The 20,200-nt window shown below is 52.9% G+C and overlaps 1 protein-coding gene across 1 annotated transcript in view; it reads right to left on the minus strand.

The window, feature by feature from the left end:
• Window positions 1-362: 362 nt before the first annotated feature.
• HS3ST3A1 (heparan sulfate-glucosamine 3-sulfotransferase 3A1) overlaps window positions 363-20,200 on the minus strand; it is a 48,530-nt gene continuing 28,692 nt past the window's right edge. Inside the window, exon 2 of the mRNA XM_068168653.1 lies at window positions 363-1,100. Coding sequence (XP_068024754.1) covers window positions 482-1,100 — 619 coding nt within the window. The 3' untranslated portion in view covers window positions 363-481. The remainder of the gene's footprint in view (window positions 1,101-20,200) is intronic.

Genomic DNA, 20,200 nt, shown 5'->3' on the forward strand with positions numbered 1-20,200 from the left:
CATGGTTAAAAGGGATGAGATCTGGTCTCAAATGGCTGAGATTTGGTCTCAAATGGCTGAGATTTGGTCTCAAATGGCTGAGATCTGGCCTCAAATGGCTGAAGATTTGGCCTCAAATGGCTGAGATCTGGCCTCAAATGGCTGAGATCTGGCCTCAAATGGCTGAGATTTGGTCTGAAATGGCATTTGCAAGGCAAAACCTGGCTGTCCCCAGGGTCCCCCCAAGTACCCTTCTCAATGCTCCTCTCTGAGAGGAGCAAGGACACAAAGCAAGGTCAAAAGGGAGTCAACCCCCTTCCCTCCCCCTCCCTCCCCCCCCCCAAATAATCAGAACGAATCAGGTTTCAGCACAGCTATTATTATTTTCTTTTTCTTCTGTATTTTTCCCCTCTCTACTGATAGGTAAAAAAAATATATATTATATTATATTTTCCTTTTACTTAAATTATTATTTTTGTTTGTTTGTTTGTGTTTGTCAGCCTCAGTCCCAGCCAAAGTCCTGCCCTGTCATCTGGTAGAACTTCATGTTGAAGGGCCGGTAGAAGTCCCTCAGTCTCTGCACCACCTCCCGGTCTATGTCAGGGTGGGTCCTGCCTTTGGTCTTCCCCAGGCAGTGAGGTTTGCTGCTGCCTTCCGCCTTCTTCAGGCAGGGGAAGCCCTTGGTCTTGTTGAAGTAGAAGTGTTTGTCGGTGATGATCCTCTTGAGGCCCAGAAAGTCCTGGACCCTGCCCAGCTCCCCCGCGGGGTCGCTGATCAGCCTCTCCCCGCTGACGAAGAGGATCTGCCCGAGGGGGAAGTGGAGCAGCCAGTTCTCCAGGTGCTTGGCGTAGATGCCGATCTGGATGGCGCTCCAGGAGGTGTCGATCAGGCCTGTAGTCCTGTTTTTGAAGGTCAGGCTCTCAAAGGTGGGGATGTCAGGCTTCTTGGAGAGCGTCTGGGTGTAGTCCGAGATGGCTCTGGTCACCGGGTCCCGCACCACCACGATCAGCTTGGTGCCCTTGGCCATGGAGGAGATGCGAGCCGGGGCCTCCTTGGTGACGAAGTAGCTGGGGGTCTTCTCCATGGTGATCTGCCCCTCCAGGGTCCTGGGCATCAGGTCCCTGAGAGAGAAGGATGGGAGGGACACATTAGGAGGGACACATTTAGCCTGGAGAGGAGGAGACTCAGGGGTAACCTTATTGCTCTCTACAACTACCTGAAGGGAGGTTGTAGACAGGCAGAGGTTGGTCTCTTCTCCCAGGCAGCCAGCACCAGAACAAGAGGACACAGTCTCAGGCTGTGCAGGGGGAGGTTTAGGTTGGATGTTAGGAAGAAGTTCTATACAGAGAGAGTGATTGCCCATTGGAATGTGCTGCCCTGGGAGGTGGTGGAGTCGCCATCATTGGAGGTGTTCAGGAGGAGACTTGATGGGGTGCTTGGTGCCATGGGTTAGTTGTTTAGGTGGGTTGGATTGGGTGATGGGTTGGATGTAATGATCTTGAAGGTCTCTTCCAACCTGAATTATTCTGTTCTAGTGCTGAAGGCCCCTGGGTCAGCTGGGGGAAGCTGAGAGCTGGCGGTGCTCTGGGGATGGCCTGGGTGCAAAGGGCAGGATGCTCCTGAGCCTCACGCCTCCAGCCCAGCTGCCTTTCCTCCTTGCCTGGACTGTCAGGAGGCCAAATAACCACAGAATCATAGAATCAACCAGGTTGGAAAAGACCTCAGAGACCATCAAGTCCAATAATGCTCCAATTCAGCAAAGCACCTTGACACTCCTCATTGCCCACTTCCTTTGCCTGCCTATTTACCTAAGATTAGACCTAAACCCATTCTGCCTCTCCAAAACATATAAAGAACTACTTGAGGGGGATTTCAGCTCCCTTCTTGCACTGGCACTGTGAGATCAGAGCTCACCTCTGCACTTCAAATGTCCTATCCCTTTAAATTCCTCTCTGCCCATACTGGAGTTTCCTGCACATTGGCTGACATTCCCTGGAATAACAGCGAATTTCTGGTAACAACACTCCCTTCCTGCAGGGCACAGGGGATTTTTCAAGGGCCAGGATGTAAGACTTTATCTTCTGGTGTTTTCAAGGTGGCAGCAAGCTGATGTCATGTAAAAATGTGCAATATCAGCCTCCTGACCTCAGCAATTTCCTTCTTCCACCTGAAAAAATTCTACACACAGGCTGCTTTGGGAAGCTCTCCCAGCCAGGAGTGGGAAGGGGCTTAGGGCTTGAGCTGGGATCCATCCAGGTTGCCCAGGGAAGTGGTTGAGGCCCCACCCCTGGAGATATTCAAGGTGAGGCTCCACAGGGCTCTGGGCAACCTGATCTAGTTGAGGTTGTTCCTGCTGACTGCAGAGGGAGTTGGACTGGATGAGCTTTGGAGGTCCCTTCCAACCCAGACTATTCTATGATGTTATAATCCTTCTCCATGGTCTCCTTGAGAGTCCAAAAGCCCTCCAGGGTCAGGCATAGGATGTGATTTGCTAATGACTGCAGGATTTGGCCACAGGATCACAGAACCACAGACTGGTTTGGGTTGGAAGGGAGCATTAAAGCCCATCTAGTGCAACCCCTGCAGTCAGCAGGGACATCTGCACCTAAAGCAGGTTGCTCAGAGCCCCAGAAAACTTGACCTGGTTCCAGGAATGGGTCATCTACCACCTCTCTGGGCAACCTGGGCCAGGGTCTCAGCATCCTCATTTCACTACCTTTAGGATAACCTGAGTTCCTCCATCTTACACAAGGCAAGCTAGAAAGGTTTAGGAGCCACATGAGCCGCCATTTGTCTGCTCCTCCTGAGTTCTCCCAGCTCCTCTCCTTGTTCCCCCTTGCCTGGCAGCCCACATCCCACCCCTTCACACCTGCAGCACTTCATTTATCTCCCACAGACAGGAGCCAGCTCCTGCAAAACCCCAGTGATTGACCCACCCCCATCATCACTTGGGTACACAGACCCATCCCTCCTGCCAGGCCCTCAGCACTTCCCCTCTCCACAGCTTGGTCTTCTTCCATGGTCAAGTCCTTCCCAGGGGGAATGGGAGATGGATGGGAGGTGGCTGCAGCACCACCAAGGTTCACTGCTGTGCTACCAGCACTTTTCCTCTCCACAGCTTGGTCTCCTTCCATGGTCAAGTCCTTCCCAGGGGGGATGGGAGATGGATGAGAGGTGGCTGCAGCACCACTGAGGTTCACTGCTGTGCTACCAGCAGTTCTCATGGCAACTGCAGCCTCGGGTCCCAAGGAGCAGGGACCTACATCCCCTCCATGCCCTGAGCCCTTGTCTTTGACCTCCCCACGGTTGCAAGCCTCCTGTGCTGTGATGAACTGCTCCCTGCCTGCCTCATTGTTGCTGTCTTGCAGCAGCAACATCTGGTTTGCAAACCTGTGCAATACTCCAGCAAAATTAAAGCCATCTATCAAAAAAAGGGGGAAAAAAGCAACGAGGAAAAGCTCACAACAGCTAAAAACAGCAATAACAACCCAACCCCAGGCTGAGTTGTTCTGTTACAAATGAGGCATCAAGGGCTGACCCTTCCCAAAGCAATTCTGTCCTTTGCAGCCACATTATGCAGAGCCTGAGCAAAGACATGGTCCTAAAGAAGCCGAAGCTTTGCTGGGCTCTGATGAATCACAGAATTGTCAGGGTTGGAAGGGACCTCAAGGCTCAGCCAGTTCCAACCCCCCTGCCATGGCCAGGGACACCTCACACTACAGCAGGTTGCTCACAGCCACATCCAGCCTGGCTGCAAAAACCTCCAGGGATACCTCCCTGGGCAACCTGTGCCAGGCTCTCACCACCCTCATGGGAAACAACTTCTTCCTAACATCCAATCTGAATCTCCCCACTTCTAGTTTTGCTCCATTCCCCCCAGTCCTATCACTCCCTGACACCCTAAAGACTCCCTTCCCAGCTTTCTTGTAGCCCTCTTAAGTTTCTGTTTGGGGGAATCTCCATGAATTTGGGACATTCAGGCTAGAGAAACAACTGAGAGAGCTCTTGCATATCCTGGAGGATGTGAAGCTATAGAGGCAGTTGATGCTGACACAAAGGATGGAGCTGGGTTCAAAAGCCACATGAGGATGACCTTTGCTGAGCAGACACAGTATTCTGTGGTGAGATTTGCCATCACTTGGTGCTGCAAAGGCCAAAACAAAGCTTCAGAAACAGGCTGGCTGAACTCAGGTTGGATGGAATGAGCAAAGATAGCCAGCAGTCCCAGAACACAGGGAGCCCCTAACCCCAGCTGCCTTCAGCTGGGAGGAGACCACAGGACAAGGAGCCCTACAAACCATCAGCTGCCAGGCAGTCACAGAATGGTTTGGGGTGGGAGGGACCTTTAAAGCTCATCTAGTGCAAGCCCCTTGCAGCCAGCAGGGGCATCTGCAACCAGAGCAGGTTGCTCACAGCCTCAAACATCCTGACCTGCAATGCTTCCAGCCAGGGGGCAGCTCACACCTCTGTGGGCAACCTGAGCCACTGAGGGTGGTGAGACCTTCTCTCCAGTCTGAATCTAGGATAGGATAGGATAGGATAGGATAGGATAGGATAGGATAGGATAGGATAGGATAGGATAGGATAGGATAGGATAGGATAGGATAGGATAGGATAGGAGGATAGGATAGGATAGGATAGGATAGGATAGGATAGGATAGGATAGGATAGGATAGGATAGGGTAGGGTAGGGTAGAGTAGAATAGAATAGAATAGAATAGAATAGAATAGAATAGAATAGAATAGAATAGAATAGAATAGAATAGAGTAGGAATAGACCAGGTTGGAAGAGACCTTTGAGATCACAGAGTCCAACCTATCACCCAATAGTTCCAAGCCATCACCCCATGTCCTGTCACAGCAGACCCTGCTCAAAAGTCTGTCCCCAAACTTTCTGATTGTTGTTTTTAAGTACTGAAAGGCCACAAGAAGATCTCCCCAGAGCCTTTCAAACACCCTTCTGCAGATACCTGATACCAGCCAGCATCTGGAAGCAGGTACTGTGCTGGGCACCTCTCTGCTCTGGCCTGTGCCCCTGCTCAGAGGTTATTTAGCTCAGGGCCCTCTCATGAATCACCTTTGTTTGTCCTCCCGTGCACCAAACCCCACATTCCTCAGATGTTGTGTCCTTGCCATCTGCTTTGGAAACCCTGCAACAACTGAGTCATCTGGAAGGACTTGAACCCCTTAAAGGGTGAAGGAACCAGGTCATACCCTGCTCCCCAGCTGCTCCCTTCCCCTCCTGCAACTGCAGCTTGCTGTTGAGCAAGAGCAGGAGCTGCTGAACCAGCAGCGGGACGAGGGCGGTGGGGAGGCAGCCGAGTTCCCTTGCGTTTTGGTTAAGAGCGGAGATCTCAGCTGCGCCTTCCCAAGGAGGAGGTTAACCCTTTCCCCGGCGAGGCTGCAACACAAAAAGCTTTCTTCAGCACCCAGGAATGAGGACACACCTCTGCCGCCAGGGCCAGAGGGCAGGGACATGCCGGGAGCCGCGGGGAATGCGTTACCGCGGCTTCGGGGAGATTCATTAATTACAAAGGGCATCTTTCATGGATGTAAACAGTTGCCTGGAGGCCTCCCTGGACTAATGGCATCTGGATTTTATTGCAAAAGAGCCACTTGAAAAGGCAAGAACCACAAAAATGTTTTTTTGGCAAGAGCAGGCAGCAGTGAGCCCTGCCAGAGTAAATGGATTCTGTTATTTTAATTTTAGTAGAGCTTGGGGCTTTATTTAATTACTTAATAGGGGAGGAAGGCCTTCCTCAAATGGAGCATTGCAGCCCTGCCTGCATAGCTCTATCTGGCCCTTTCCAGGGCCAGACTCTCTGCCCAGCAGTGGTGTCCCAGATGCTTGTTCCCATGTCTGGTCAAAGCTCCCAGATGATGTTTGTGGGGACTGTGGACCCTTGTCCACTCCAACAGGCTTTGCAGGACCTCATTTTGGTAATGCAACAGTTTGGAGTTGTCTTAGCATCACAGAATTGTCAGGGTTGGAAGGGAGGTGATAGATGCCCCATCCCTGGAACTATTGCAGGTCAGGTTGTTTGGACCACTGAGCAACCTGCTCTAGCTGCAGATCATAGAATCATTGAATCACAGAACTGTCAGGGTTGGAAGGGACCTCAAGGCTCAGCCAGCTCCAACCTCCCTGCCATGGCCAGGGACACCTCACACTACAGCAGGTTGCTCACAGCCACAGCCAGCCTGGCTGCAAACACCTGCAGGGATGAGGCTTCCACCACCTCCCTGGGCAACCTGTGCCAGTCTCTCACCACCCTCCTGGGGAACAACTTCTTCCTAACATCCAATCTGAGTCTACCCATTTCTAGTTTAGTTCCATCCCCCCCAGTCCTATCCCTCCCTGACACCCTAAGAAGTCCCTCCCCAGCTTTCTTGCAGCCCCCTTCACATGCTGGAAGGCCACAAGACCTCTCAGGACTGTAGAACTGTAGAACTGTTGAGGTTGGAAAGGACCTTTGAGATCACCAAGTCCAGCTGCTCACCATAAGCTCACAACCCCACACTACTGCCACTAAACCACGTTCCTCAGCACTACATCCACACCCCTTTTAAACACCTCCAGGGATGGTGACTCCACCACCTCCCTGGGCAGCCTGTTCCAATGCCTGAGAATCCTTTCTCTGAAGACATTTTTCCTGATGTCCAACCTGAACCTCCCTTGGCACAACTTGAGGCTCCTTCCTCTTGGCCTGTCACTTGTTGCATGCAAGAAGTTGGTGAGGGGTTTGGAACACAAGCCCTATGAGGAGAGGCTGAGGGAGCTGGGGTTGCTCAGCCTGGAGAAGAGGACACTCAGGGGTGACCTTATCACTCTCTACAACTACCTGAAGGGAGGTTGTAGACAGGCTGATGATGGTCTCTTCTCCCAGGCACCCAGTACCAGAACAAGAGGACACAGTCTCAGGCTGTGCCAGGGGAGGTTCAGGTTGGATGTTAGGAAGAAGTTCTATACAGAGAGAGAGATTGCCCATTGGAATGGGTTGCCCGGGGAGGTGGTGGAGTCGCCGTCATTGAAGGTGTTCAGAAGGAGACTTGCTGGGGTGCTTGGTGCCATGGGTTAGCTGTTTGGGTGGGTTGGATTGGTTGATGGGTTGGACACAATGATCTTGAAGGTCTCTTCCAACCTGGTTTGGTTTATTCTAATAAAGGTTTATTCTAATAAAGAGACCAGCCCCCACCTGGCTCTAACCTGCTTCCAGACAGCTGTAGAGGGCAATGAGGTCTTCCTTCAGCCTCCTTTTCTGAAGGCTAAACACCCCCAGTCCCACAGTCTTCCTTCCAAGCCACTGCAGCAAAACTTCCAGCACCCAGCCAGGGTGAGAGAGGAGCAGCTGCAGGCTCAGCTACTTTGGAAGGATGGATTAGGGGTGGATGCTGTGCATAGGCTGAGCAGCAGATTGGTACAGCCCCCCGTGACACACTTGGAGCTGCTCTGGGACTTCCTAATGCTCCCTGGTGTGCTAGTCCTGGACACTGGCACTTTAGTGCTGGGGTGTCCCAGCAACAGGCTCCCACCCCTCAGACAGTGCTGGTGTGGGAACTGAGCTTTGGTGTCATGCCTGTATGGCTTTGATATCTCTTTATGGAGTGTATAGTGATGCCTTTACAACAAGTGTTAGCTTGACCTCCCCCCTGCCCTGGAGATCAGAGTCCACAGAGACACCTCCTGATCTCGAGATCCTGTTCTTAGCAAGAGCACAGCTCTGGGGAAGAAAGCATCATTTTAGGTCAAGAAACCAGAATAACATCTCAGGCCCCCTCCTTATGAGACTGAGCAGCCAAGGGTGGTGCTTCTGGAAGTTCAGCTTGGAGGAGAGGATGCACTGATAGGTGGTGTCAGGGTCTGCCTCCAGCCCATGCTCAGTGCCCACTTCAGCGCCATTGGGGGCTGGGAGATGGGTTAGAGCAGCTGGTTTGCCTCAGCTGACCTGTGCTGCTGTCTGGCCAGCTTAAATCACCACGAGGAGCTGGTGATTGGTGAGAGAACAAGAATTGGTTGTTCCAGAATTGAGATTTTTGGGAGCTTGTTTCATGTGGGAGGAGCAACCACGTGCTGCTGTTTCCCGCAGAGATGGAGCAGCTTTTGGTCACTGGATCCAGAAAACTTGAGATGAGTTTGCAGTTTGAAGTCCATCTGCTGCTCTGCTCCCAGCTGGACCAAGCCATGTCCTGCTCAGAACCTCCTGAGCTCCTTGGCAGCGTGCACAGCACAAAAGCAGCTGCAGATTGCCTTGGTGCAAACCTTTCCCACAGAAATCTAACCCAGATCTCTCTCAAAGGGAGGCTGGTGGCAGCAGATAAAGGCAGCTCTTCACCAGGCCTAATGCCACCATAACCCTCAAAGATAAAGCTGCTGTGGTTACAGTGATCAGCCTCACATGCTCTCTGGCTTCTAGTAAAGCTTGCCCCAATCATCTCCTCTTAACCCCTGAAGATGAGTTCCTTTCCAGTCCAGTATGACTGTTTAGAATCAGAGAATCACAGAATAGTTTGGGCTGGAAGGGATGTCCCTCAAAAGGCATCCAGTCCAACCTCCTGCCATGAGCAGGGACATCTGGAAGGATCTGGAGGTGCTGGAAGGTGTCCAGAGAAGGGCCATGAGGAGGAGCAGAGGGCTGGAGATGCTCTGCTAGGAGGACAGACTGAGGGAGTTGGGGCTGTTCAGTCTGGAGAAGAGAAGGCTCCAAGGAGATCTTCTTGTGGCCTTCCAGTATCTGAAGGGAGCTACAAGAAAGCTGGGGAGGGACTTTTGGGGGTATCAGAGAGTGATAGGACTGGGAGAAATGGAGCAAAACTAGAAATGGGTAGATTCAGATTGGATGTGAGGAAGAAGTTGTTCCCCATGAGGGTGGTGAGAGCCTGGCACAGGTTGCCCAGCGAGGTGGTGGAAGCCTCCTGCCTGGAGGTGTTTGCAGCCAGGCTGGATGTGGCTGTGAGCAACCTGCTGCAGTGTGAGGTGTCCCTGGACATGGCAGGGGGGTTGGAGCTGGCTGAGCCTTGAGGTCCCTTCCAACCCTGACAGTTCTGTGGTTCAATGATTCTATGATCTGCAGCTAGAGCAGGTTGCTCAGTGGCCCAAGCAACCTGACCTGCAATAGTTCCAGGGATGGGGCATCTATCACCCCCCTGGCAACCTGGGCCAGGCTCTCACCATCCTCACTGTCAAACATTTCTTCCTTCTCTCCAGTCTGAGTCTCCCTCTTTGGGTTCCAAACCATCACCCTTTGTCCTGTCACAACAAGTCCTGCTCAAAGATCTGTCCCCAGCTTTCTTATTGGCTCCTTTAAGCACTGAAAGTCCACAGGAAGGTCATCTGAGGTTATGAAAAGGTCTGCCTAGAGCTCACCTGCAGCAGCAAAGTGAGCTGTGCCCTGCCTGGAACAGCAATTGCTACATAACTGAGGAGGAGAAGGATGCAGAGAATGGGTCTGGAACACCATTGGGGTTTGCAGCTTGCAGCAGCTCCTTGGTGCCAGAGCAGGGAACAACCCAGGGTGAAAGAGAAATCTCAGGCACTCATTACTCTGCCCTGGTGAGACTTCATCTTGAGTACTGCATTGAGTTTTGGGCTCCCCAGGAAGGGACAGGGATCTGCTGGAGAGGGTCCAGCAGAGGGCTGAGGATGCTTAGGAGACTGCAGCACTGCCTGGGGAGGAGAGGCTGAGAGACCTGGGGCTCTTTAGTCTGGAAAAGAGAAGACTGAGAGGGGATTTAATAAATGTTTCTAAATACCTGAGGGCTGGGGGGCAGGAGGGAGGGGCCAGGCTCTGCTCAGTTGCTCCCTGGGATAGGACAAGGAGCAAGGGATGTAAGCTGCAGCACAGGAGGTTCCACCTCAACACAAGGGAGAGCTTCTTCACTGCAAGGGTCACAGAGCACTGGAACAGACTCCCCAGAGAGGTGGTGGAGTCTCCTTCTCTGGAGACTTTCAAGACCCATTTGGATGTGTTCCTCTGTGACCTGAGCCAGATTGTATGGTCCTGCTCTGGCAGGGGAGTTGGACTGGATGATCTCTTCGGGTCCCTTCCAACCCCTGGCATCCCCTGATCCTGTGATGCTGTGATGTGGTGCCCAGCCCAGGCCTGTCTCCTGACTTGGGGCTGTTCTTCTTCTTTGCCCCCAGCCTGAGCTCCTGATCCAAGCAGTGGGATACACACAAATATATGGTGGTGGGGAAGGAAAGCCCCCAAGCAGATATTAGAGCATCTGAGGAGCCTCCTTGTTTCCATGACTGCAGATAGGTTGCCAGTGAATGAGATCTCAAGAACCTTAGAGCAGCACCCAAGAAACTTCTGCCCTCTGTTACTTTTTGTTCCCTTCAGCTTAAATCAGCTGCAGTTTGCTTTTGCTCCAGACTCAGCAGCCAGGGTTTGGAGCTCCCCAGCCCTCAGCAGTGGTGGGAAAGGAAGTCTCCTGAGGCAGCAAGTGCTGTTTGTGAGGAAGTGCCACCAAAGAGGTCATCACAGGAAAAGCCTTATCAAAGAGGTGCTGCTCTTTCTGAAAGAGCCCAAGCAGCTGTGGGATCTTCAGTCCCACAGAAGAACCTTTCTGGCAGGGAAAGGCCAAATCTACTCTCAGAAGTGTGACTGGAGGGCATGGGGACACTGCCTCACCAGCAGACATCCATCCTGAGTCCTTCCTTTGCACCACCAAGTGACAGCGTGCTTAAAACTGCAGCTGGCTTCCTTGTGCCAAATGATTCATTGCTCTCTACAACTTCCTGAAGGGAGGTGGTAGCCAGGAAGGGGTTGGTCTCTTCTCCCAGGCAACCAGCACCAGAACAAGAGGACACAGTCTCAAGCTGTGCCAGGGGAAGTTTAGGCTGGAGGTGAGGAGAAAGTTCTTCACTGAGAGAGTTGTTAGCCAGTGGAATGTGCTGCCCAGGGAGGTGGTGGAGTCCCCATCCCTGGAGGTGTTCAAGAGGGGATTGGATGTGGCACTTGGTGCCATAGTTTAGTCATGAGGTCTGTGGTGACAGGTTGGACTTGAGGATCTTTGAGGTCTCTTCCAACCTTGGTGATTCTGTGATACTGTGATACTGTGATCTGACCTCTGTGCATGGGAGGAAGAGGTGAAAAAACCCATCCCTTGCATCTCTGGGAGCTAGCAGTGCTCCAGGCTTGAGGCAAACCCCTCCATCGACCACCCGGAAAACCAAGCAGCAACTGGGATGGGCACTGGCACTGCAGTGCCCTTTAGTGCCACATGGCAGCAGCTTCTGCCCCCCTGGCACTGCAGTGCCCTTTAGTGCCACATGGCAGCAGCTTCTGCCCCCCTGGCACTGCAGTGCCCTTTAGTGCCACATGGCAGCAGCTTCTGCCCCCCTGGCACTGCAGTGCCCTTTAGTGCCACATGGCAGCAGCTTCTGCCCCCCTGGCACTGCAGTGCCCTTTAGTGCCACATGGCAGCAGCTTCTGCCCCCCTGGCACTGCAGTGCCCTTTAGTGCCACATGGCAGCAGCTTCTGCCCCCCTTACTTGTGTCCTGCCTTCTGCATGCCAGGTGGTAAGTGGCTGGCAGGATGGTGGAAGCTCTGGCAGGGCTGGGAGAGCAGAGAAGGAAACTGGTCTCAGGAAGGTTATTTGACTTCAGACCTTACTATGGAAATGCTGCCACAATTTCTGTCTCCAGGAAGAGACCAGACACATATGGTGGGGTTGTAAGAGACCTCTGGAGATCATCCAGTCCAACCCCCTGCTTCAGCAGGGCACCCACAGCAGCCTGCCCAGGAGCACAATGGCCAGGAGGTTTTGGAATCTCTCCAGAGAGGGAGGCTCCACAACCTCTCTGGGCAGCCTGCTCCAGGCCTCCAGCACCTTCACAACAGAGAAAGTTCTCATTCTGCTCAGAGGGAACCTCCTGGGTTTCACTTTGTGCCTGTTGCCCCTTGTCCTGTCCCTGGGCACCACTCAGCAGAGCCTGGCCCCAGCCTCTTGCCCCCCACAGCTCCTTTAGCTCTTGCTGAGCATTGCTCAGCTCCCCTCTGGGGCTGCTCTTCTGCAGGCTCTCAGCCCCAGGGCTCTCAGCCTTTGCTCCTCCCAGAGCTGCTCCAGGCCCCTCAGCAGCTTTGCAGCCTCCCCTGGACTCTCTCCAGCAGTTCCTCTTGAACTGGGGAGCCCAGAACTGGCCCCAGGACTCTAGCTGTGGCCTCACAAGGGCAGAGTGGAGGGGGAGAAGAACCTCCCTTGATCTTCCTAATGTACTCCAGGAGATCCTTTGCCTTCTTGGCACCACTTTGATGGGCATGTAACACACTGACAGTCCTGGAGGAAACACAGAGCCTGCTTGAGCATGAAGATGCTGAACAAGGACGATGGGGAAACTGAGGCACAACCATCACAGTGACTTGATGCAGCCTCCCACCTCGGAAGTGCTGTGTGCATTGCTCCTTGGGCTACTGTGGTTACCAGCAAGGTGTCTTTTCCCCCCTCCCTCCTCCTCCTTTTCTCCTTTTCTTCCAAATAATTTCAAAGAGAGACTCTGCAGCAGTAATTTACGACCAAAATCACAAGCTGCCATTCCAAGTGCTTGGTTTTCCCCCACCCTCCTGCCTGGTCTCCCAGAAGAACCATTACAGCATGTGCAGGAGCTGACTGGAGAGAAAGATGCTCTGGCAAGAGTGAGATCTTGATGTAACCAGCAGTGTGTACATGCACATTAATTAAACCCCACTGCCTAAGGAGATGAATGGGTCCCTCCTATGAGGCTGCTGCCTCAAGCCCAGGGCTCTGCTGCCCTGGCAGCTCTAGCAAAGCTCTAAATCTCCTTTGATGAGCCATGAGGGCACGTTTGAGTTAGCTGAGCCTCCTGCTTTGCCTGCCTTTAGATGTTGGGTGAAATCAATACATGGAAAGATGGGTTTCAGGAAGCTGATAGAAATGAATCAAACCCTCCAAGAAGAGCTGGGGGGACTGAGGAAGCTGAAAGGAGAGTGGCAAAAGATCAGAGAGGGCTGTAAGGGAAAGAGAAAAATCGCTGGTTGTGTTGCTGGAGGTGAGATCAAGCCCCACAGATGGTATCAAAAGGGCACCCTTGCCATTGGTTTTAGCAGAGGATGGATGGGGCTGAGGTTGGAATGAAATGAGAGGCAGGAACAGCCCTGGGAGAGGATAAGAAAGACCAGAGGTCCCTCCCATTCCCACCCAGCCTGCTGCCAAAGTGTTTTGTCTGGGTGAAGAAAACACTTGGGAAAATCTAAGTGTGGCTGGGAAGGGTCAACAACACAACTCTCATCCCCTACAGCACAACTCTCATCCCCTACAGCACAACTCTCATCCCTTACAACACAACTCTCATCCCCTACAGCACAACTCTCATCCACTACAACACAGCTCTCATCCACTACAACACAGCTCTCATCCCCTACAGCACAACTCTCATCCCCTACAGCACAACTCTCATCCACTACAGCACAACTCTCATCCACTACAACACAGCTCTCATCCCCTACAACACAACTCTCATCCCTTACAGCACAACTCTCATCCCTTACAGCACAACTCTCATCCCCTACAGCACAACTCTCATCCCTTACAGCACAACTCTCATTCCCTACAGCACAACTCTCATCCCCTATGGCACAGCTCTCATCCCCTCCAACACAACTCTTATCTCCCAGAGGACATCTGCACTCTGGTGAAGCCATGGTGGCAGGGTCAGACCTTGGGTTTTCTTCTGGCTTTGTTCTTCTGTCCCTCCTGAGCCACTACAAACTGTGCAGGAGGAGCACATCACCTCCTGGGATCACCATGGCCTGGGAGGTGTCTGGCAGAACTGCTTCGCTTCCACAAGCAGTAAATGGTCCCTGGGATATCTGCCCCCCTCCCCCACCTAGATGTGCTGGGGAGCCTCCTGCCACCTTGGCACACTCCCTCTGACAGGTTCCCTCCCAGAACTATCCCAAACAGCCCAGAAGGGTTTGAAATCCCCAAGCAGACATGCAGACATGCTGCACTGAGCTGTGCTGGGAGGAAAGGACAGCTCTCAAAGCACGTGGAGGTGCCACAGCACCTTGAGGCACACTCCCAAACTCCCCCAAACCCCAGACCTGGCTGCAGGTCTGACCTTCCCAAACAAACCACTCTCACAGAGGCAGGGCCCACCACCCTCCACCCCCCAAAACTGACTGCTCTGAGCTTGCCTGGCCCAGGCAGCAGCCTTGGGAGGTCCTGAGCTTGTCCTCACAGTGCTGATTTGAGCAAGTCTGGGTAGTTGTGCATCTCCTCACATCTGCAGCCAGCAGCAGCTGTTTCCACACTGTATCTGTCATGCAGCATCTTATCAGAGCTGCCTTCCCATCCCTCCCTCCTCTCCTTCCAGTGAAGCCTGGGAGATAGCTGACAGCCTGACATGGGATGCAGCCAGCATCCACAGTGCCAACCTCCAGCTGAACTGCAGCCTACAGGGCCACAGGGACCCCCAGCTGTCTGCCCTGTCCCCACCCAAACCTCCAGCAGCAACCAGCGCTGGTGGCCCCAGCCTCAACCTGAGTCCAGCTGGCAGCAGGTTCTGAGAGAGACAGGGACAAGACAGGTGGCTGTGCCTCTGTGTGTGTCAGCCCAAGGGCTGTGTCAGGCTCTGTGTCAGCTCCTCAGCAGATCCCCCCAGCTGCACCCCTGCTGCATGCCAAGCACTGTGGGCAGCACTGCAGCACTGAAGAGGAAACCATTTGAGCAACCTCACTGCCTCCGAAAGAGGGACTTGGACACTAAGCTCCAGCATAGCATCCATGGGGACAACAGCCAGTGTCACCTCAGCCTGAGGTCACAGCCAGGAAGTCTTCTTCCTGAGGAGCTGGGAAACCCATCAAAGAACCTCCACAGAGCAAGTGTCGTGTGTGCAGGGGCTGCTCTGATAACTCCACAGGTGGACTCTCTCCTTCCGGATCCTGGGGCCATGACCTTGCTCAGGAAGAGCAGGAACAATCCCTGGCCAAGGGCAGGGCAGCTGCTGCCCCATGGATCTAGGCCTGAGGTGACCTGGCAGGAAGTGGCAATGTCCCCGGGATAGAATCAGAGTCATAGAATTGTTTGGGTAGGAGGACATCTTTGAGATCATTGAGCCCAACCCTGAGCCCAGCACTGCCAGGGCACCACTAACCCATGGCCCTCAGCACCACACCTACACAGCTCTGAAACCCCTCCAGGGATGGGGACTCCACCACTGCCCTGCACAGCCTGGCCAGGACTTGCCAACCCTTTAGGGGGAAGAAATTGTTCCACATGTCCAACCTAAACCTCCCCTGGTGCAACTTGAGGCCATTTCCTCTTGTCCTATCCCTTGTTCCTTGGGAGAAGAGACCAGCTCCCACCTGGCTGCAACTGCCTTTCAGGGAGCTCTAGAGAGCAATCAGGTCTCCCCTCAGCCTTTTTTTCCTCCAGACTGAACTTGGACTTGATAAGGAATGTCCCCAAGAGCAGGGGCTGGTTCTGCTCCCAAGAGTCCCCTGCCCCCTAGACTGGCATCAGCTCCCTCAGGCCTGCAGTGATGTGCCCAGGAGCATCTCGAAGGGGCAGGGCAACATTTGCACGCAGAGGGAGCCTGCGTGAAGGTCTGGGCTCCACACCTCTCTCATCCCCCCACCCTCCACTGTGCCGTCAGTGCTCAGCTCCTGCCTCAGCTTCCCAGCCCCTGGGAAGGGCCACTGCACTGATCAGAGCTAATTACTGCATGCCAGCCCTCTGCCTAATTGCTCTCATTAATTATTGATGTGCAGAGCTGCTGCTCTGAGGGCAGCAGGTAAGCAGGGAGCCCTGCACTGGTGGCCTGGCTGCTAGCAGAGATGAAGCTGGTGGCAAGAGACAATGCTGTTGTCAGGGCATCCTGTGACCAGCCTGGGAGAAGGAACTGTGCTGAGAAGCTCCCAAAATTCCACTGCCCTGGGAAGTACATGTGGGCAGCTCCTGGAGACTGCCAGTGGCTAAGTGCTACTGACAAGCAGAAAGTCTCTGGTGCCATTAGCCATGCAAGACATTGATTTTCCTTGCTGGAACAAGGAACTCGTTGGAGCTGAGGCGCTCACGGGTGGCACCAGTGCTTCCTCCAGGCTGACCAGCTGCAGAAGAGGCATTTTGCAGTTGTTTGCTTTCCAGTGGCTCAAAAGCCAAGTCATTGTGGTGCATGTCTGCATCTGTCTGGGAGGATGCTGGGTCGTGCTCAGTGGCATTGCTGGTAAATCCCAGCTGTCTTCTGCTTACCAGAAGCAGATGAAGAGAAGACTGAGAGGTGGTTTAATAAGTGTCTGTAAATATCTGAGGGCTGGGGGTCAAGAGGGAGGGGCCAGGCTCTGGTCACTTGCTCCCTGGGATAGGACAAGGGGCAATGGATGGAAACTCCAGCACAGGAGGTTCCACCTCAGAATGAGGAGGAACTTCTTCACTGTGAGGCTCACAGAGCCCTGGAACAGGCTGCCCAGAGAGGTTGTGGAGTCTCCTTCTCTGGAGCCTTTCAAGCCCCATCTGGATGTGTTCCTGTGTGGCCTGGTCCTGCTCTGGCAGGGGGGGTTGGACTTGATGATCTTCGAAGGTCCCTTCCAACCCCTAACATCCTGTGAGCCTGTGAAGAGCTCTGGACCCCTTGGCCATAGCTTGCTTTGCCACATCTCCATGCCTTGTACGGCAATGGAGACAGCACCAGGCATCCAGAACAAGAGGACACAGTTTCAAACTGTGCCAGGGGAAGTTTAGGCTCAAGGAGAGGAGAAAATTCTTCACAGAGAGAGTCATTCACCATTGGAATGTGCTGTCCAGGGAGGTGGTGGAGTCACCATCCCTGGAGGTGTTCAAGAGGGGATTGGATGTGGCACTTGGTGCCATGGTCTAGTCATGAGGTCTGTGGTGACAGGTTGGACTGGATGATCTTTGAGGTCTCTTCCAATCTTAGTGATACTGTGATACTGTGATACCATGTAGAGGAGCTTTCACTCCTGGGGTTGGGGATGGGTTCATGAACCCCAGCTCGTGACATAACCTCTCTGCAGCAGTCATTATTTGACACACTGTGGTCAGTTCCTTCTTTGTTTGGCTTCTTGCAAGGAGATTTCTGCAAGCTTTAGAAGAAGGCTTTTTTCCATGTCCTCCACCATCCTCATCCTGCTCTCACAGACAGCAACAGGCCAGCTGCCACAAGGGTACAGTGAGGGTAGAGGGCAGTGCAGGGAGAAGCACTCTGCATGACACCCCAGTCTGGGGTTTCCTGGTGCTCCCAGTCCACAGTTCCCGGTCACCAGCCCTGCACAGCACTGCACAATTACATGAACAGAGTCACAGGATCACAGCATGGGCTGGGTTGGAAGGGACCTCAAAGATCATCTAGTTCCAACCTGCCTGCCATGGACAGGGACAATCCCACCAGCCCAGGTTTCTCAAGACCTCATCCAGCCTGGCCTTCAACACCTGCAGGGAGGGAGCAGCCACAACCTCCCTGGGCAACCAGTGTCTCCATGCTCATGTCTCCCTTCTGACCTAACTTTTCATCTAAAACCCCCTAAGTTCAAACTCTTAATGCACTGGGGAGCACTCCCTCATCACCTCTGGCCCTCTTGGATGTGACCTCTCAGTGGCCTCTCCAACCCCCAAGAAACTTCTCCAACGAGAGCTTAACTGCAGCAGCTCCAAGCAAAAGGCACGAGCCGTTTGCCAAGCACCAGTTAATCCTTCCAAGGGAGCAAACCAGCCCCACAGTGATTCCATCATATTTCCAACACAGCTCCCAAATGAGAAGTGATTCCTCATTTCCCAGATGGATTTGCTTGGGTAAATTCAGGCTTCTGGAGGCTGGTTCTGTTGGTGCTGGTTTATATTGTAACTGTGGCGCCTCTTAATGAGAACAGACACTACTTCTGCTCTCCTCCACAGATGTCTCTGTTATTGTGCAACCTGCTGATTCCCCTCTGTGCCACATTATGTCAAAGAACTTCTTCCTTATGTCCAAGCTGAATCTACCCTGCTCCAGTTTAAAACCATTGCCCCTTGTCCTATCACTACAGAGCCACAGACTGCGGCGGGTTGGAAGGGACCCTCAAAGGTCATCCTGTCCAATCCCCCTGCGGTCAGCAGGGATACCTCCAGCTAGATCAGGCTGCCCAGGGCCACATCAAGGCTGATCATGAATGTCTCCACAGATGGGGCCTCCACCACTTCCCTGGGCAACCTGTTCCAGTATTTTACTGCTCTCATGGTAAAGAAAGGTAGGATTCTTTCACAGCCTTGCATCCTGCCTTTCTTCCTTGCAAGTGCACTGAGTGGAAATCAAGAGCTCCCAGTTCCAGGAGGTGGACAGCAGAGGACAATCAGTGCATGGCTGGAAATGAACCCTATGAACTCCCCCAGAGCAGAGGTTTGCTGAGGGGAGCAAGGCTGTTTGTCTACTGTATGGCTGTGCCACGGGGAGGGAGCTCAAGCCCTCTTTCCATTACACAGAAGGATGCTAAAGAGTCACAGGGACTGGGATGGCCTTCAGCCTGGCCCTCACTCTCCTCAGTTATGCTGTTAAACCCCACAGTTTTGGGACCTGCATCACTGTTCTGAATGTGCAGTGCATCTTTTGTTTGTTCAGGATGTGCCTGCATGAGCTGATCTTCATCCCCAGGAGCATGAAAACAGAGCAGGAAATGGCAATGCTCTGAAAAGCTTACAGAGTAAAGAGAAAAGACTGAAGAAGAAGGCAAAAAAGGGCATAAGTGACCCAGCATCAGACATAATTAAAACCTCAAGCCTGTTCTTCTCCCCTAAGGGCATCCTGGAAGTCTTACACATGTACACCAATCCCAAACACCCTCCTACATGCTGCTGTTGGCCTCAGAGGGAGCAGAGCTGCACCTTCCCCCACTGGGACCTGGGTGAACCCCCTCGATGGGCTCAGCCTTAGAGTCCCAGGGCAGAGGGGTTCATACTGGAGGGGTTTATACACTGCAAATCCTCCACCACCACCCCACCAGCAATAACCATCTCATGTCTCTCTCACACGAGAATCTTCAAGACCACATATTTCAGCCCTGACTAAGCAAATCATCTTAAAGAGGAAGGTTAAAGAACTGTTTATTATTGGAAATGTCTCCCCTCTCTAGGACTCATTTTTTGATAAATTAGCTTCAGCTTCATTACTTCATGATACATTTTCCCTTGACATTTAATTATACTTACCCCAAACACATTAAGCCAATCAGTCTGAACAGCTTCTTATTAATATGTAAATTTCTCCTTTGAAAAGCCATGAATCTGTGAAAGATCTCTTTAGGCTTCAATTAGGCCCATTTGGGAAGTTGGGAACCCCTGAAGCACCCTCCCGGTCCTAGGCTGGAGGGAACCCTGGAGGGGACAGACCCACAGACACACCCCCAGTGACTGTATTTGGGATGGGGGGGAGGGGATGCTGCCATCCACTAAAGCCACTTCACAGGCCTGAAACCATGAAGATAGGAGGTTGGATTCTGCATACCAGCGTGGTGTTGGTAACTTATTCCCATCCCAGCCCTTCTCCACAGGAGCTGATGTTTCTCCTCTCCACCAGCCCTGGAGATGTGGTGATTCTCTGCTGCATACCACAAAATCTCCTCTCTGCTGGGGAGCTTCTCATGCAGTGAACTCTCAGCCCAGTTTGTAGCAAAAACAAACAGGAATCCAGCTCCCCTGGTGCCACTGGGCAAGCAGGACATGATTTGCATTAGGCAAATAAATGAACCCACACAATTAACCATCTGCCCTGGAACAGATTTGGGTTGTGCTTTAAAGCCTCCCTCCCAGCCTCCCTCTGCTCTCGTATCCGCCTGAATGCCGCAGGATTTGCCACTCACAAACCCACGGGGAATACAATCCACTGAATCATCCCCAGAAGTAATTGGAGACAACCATCAGTGTAGGTACTGCAGCTCTGGTGACCTTTGGCCTCCCAGATGTGTTTCCTGTGGATGATGCCAACAAGCAAACCACAGAACTGCTTCAAAACCTTCCAGAGCCTCCAGTTCCTACTGACAGCCTTTGCTTAGAATCATAGAATGGGTTGGGTTGGAAGGGACCCTAAAGATCAGCCAGTTCCAACCCCACTGCCATGGGGAGGGACACCTCCCACCAGCCCAGGCTGTTCAATGCCCCATCCAACCTGGCCTTGAAGACCTCCAGGAAGGGGGCATCCGCAGCCTCCCTGGGCAACCTGTGCCAGTGTCTCCCCACCCTCACTGGAAAGAATTTCTTTCTACTGCAAAGAAT

The sequence above is a fragment of the Melanerpes formicivorus genome, unplaced genomic scaffold, assembly GCF_026170545.1.
Source record: "Melanerpes formicivorus ecotype bairdi unplaced genomic scaffold, bMelFor1.0.p_v2 SCAF_147, whole genome shotgun sequence".
NCBI lineage: Eukaryota > Metazoa > Chordata > Aves > Piciformes > Picidae > Melanerpes > Melanerpes formicivorus.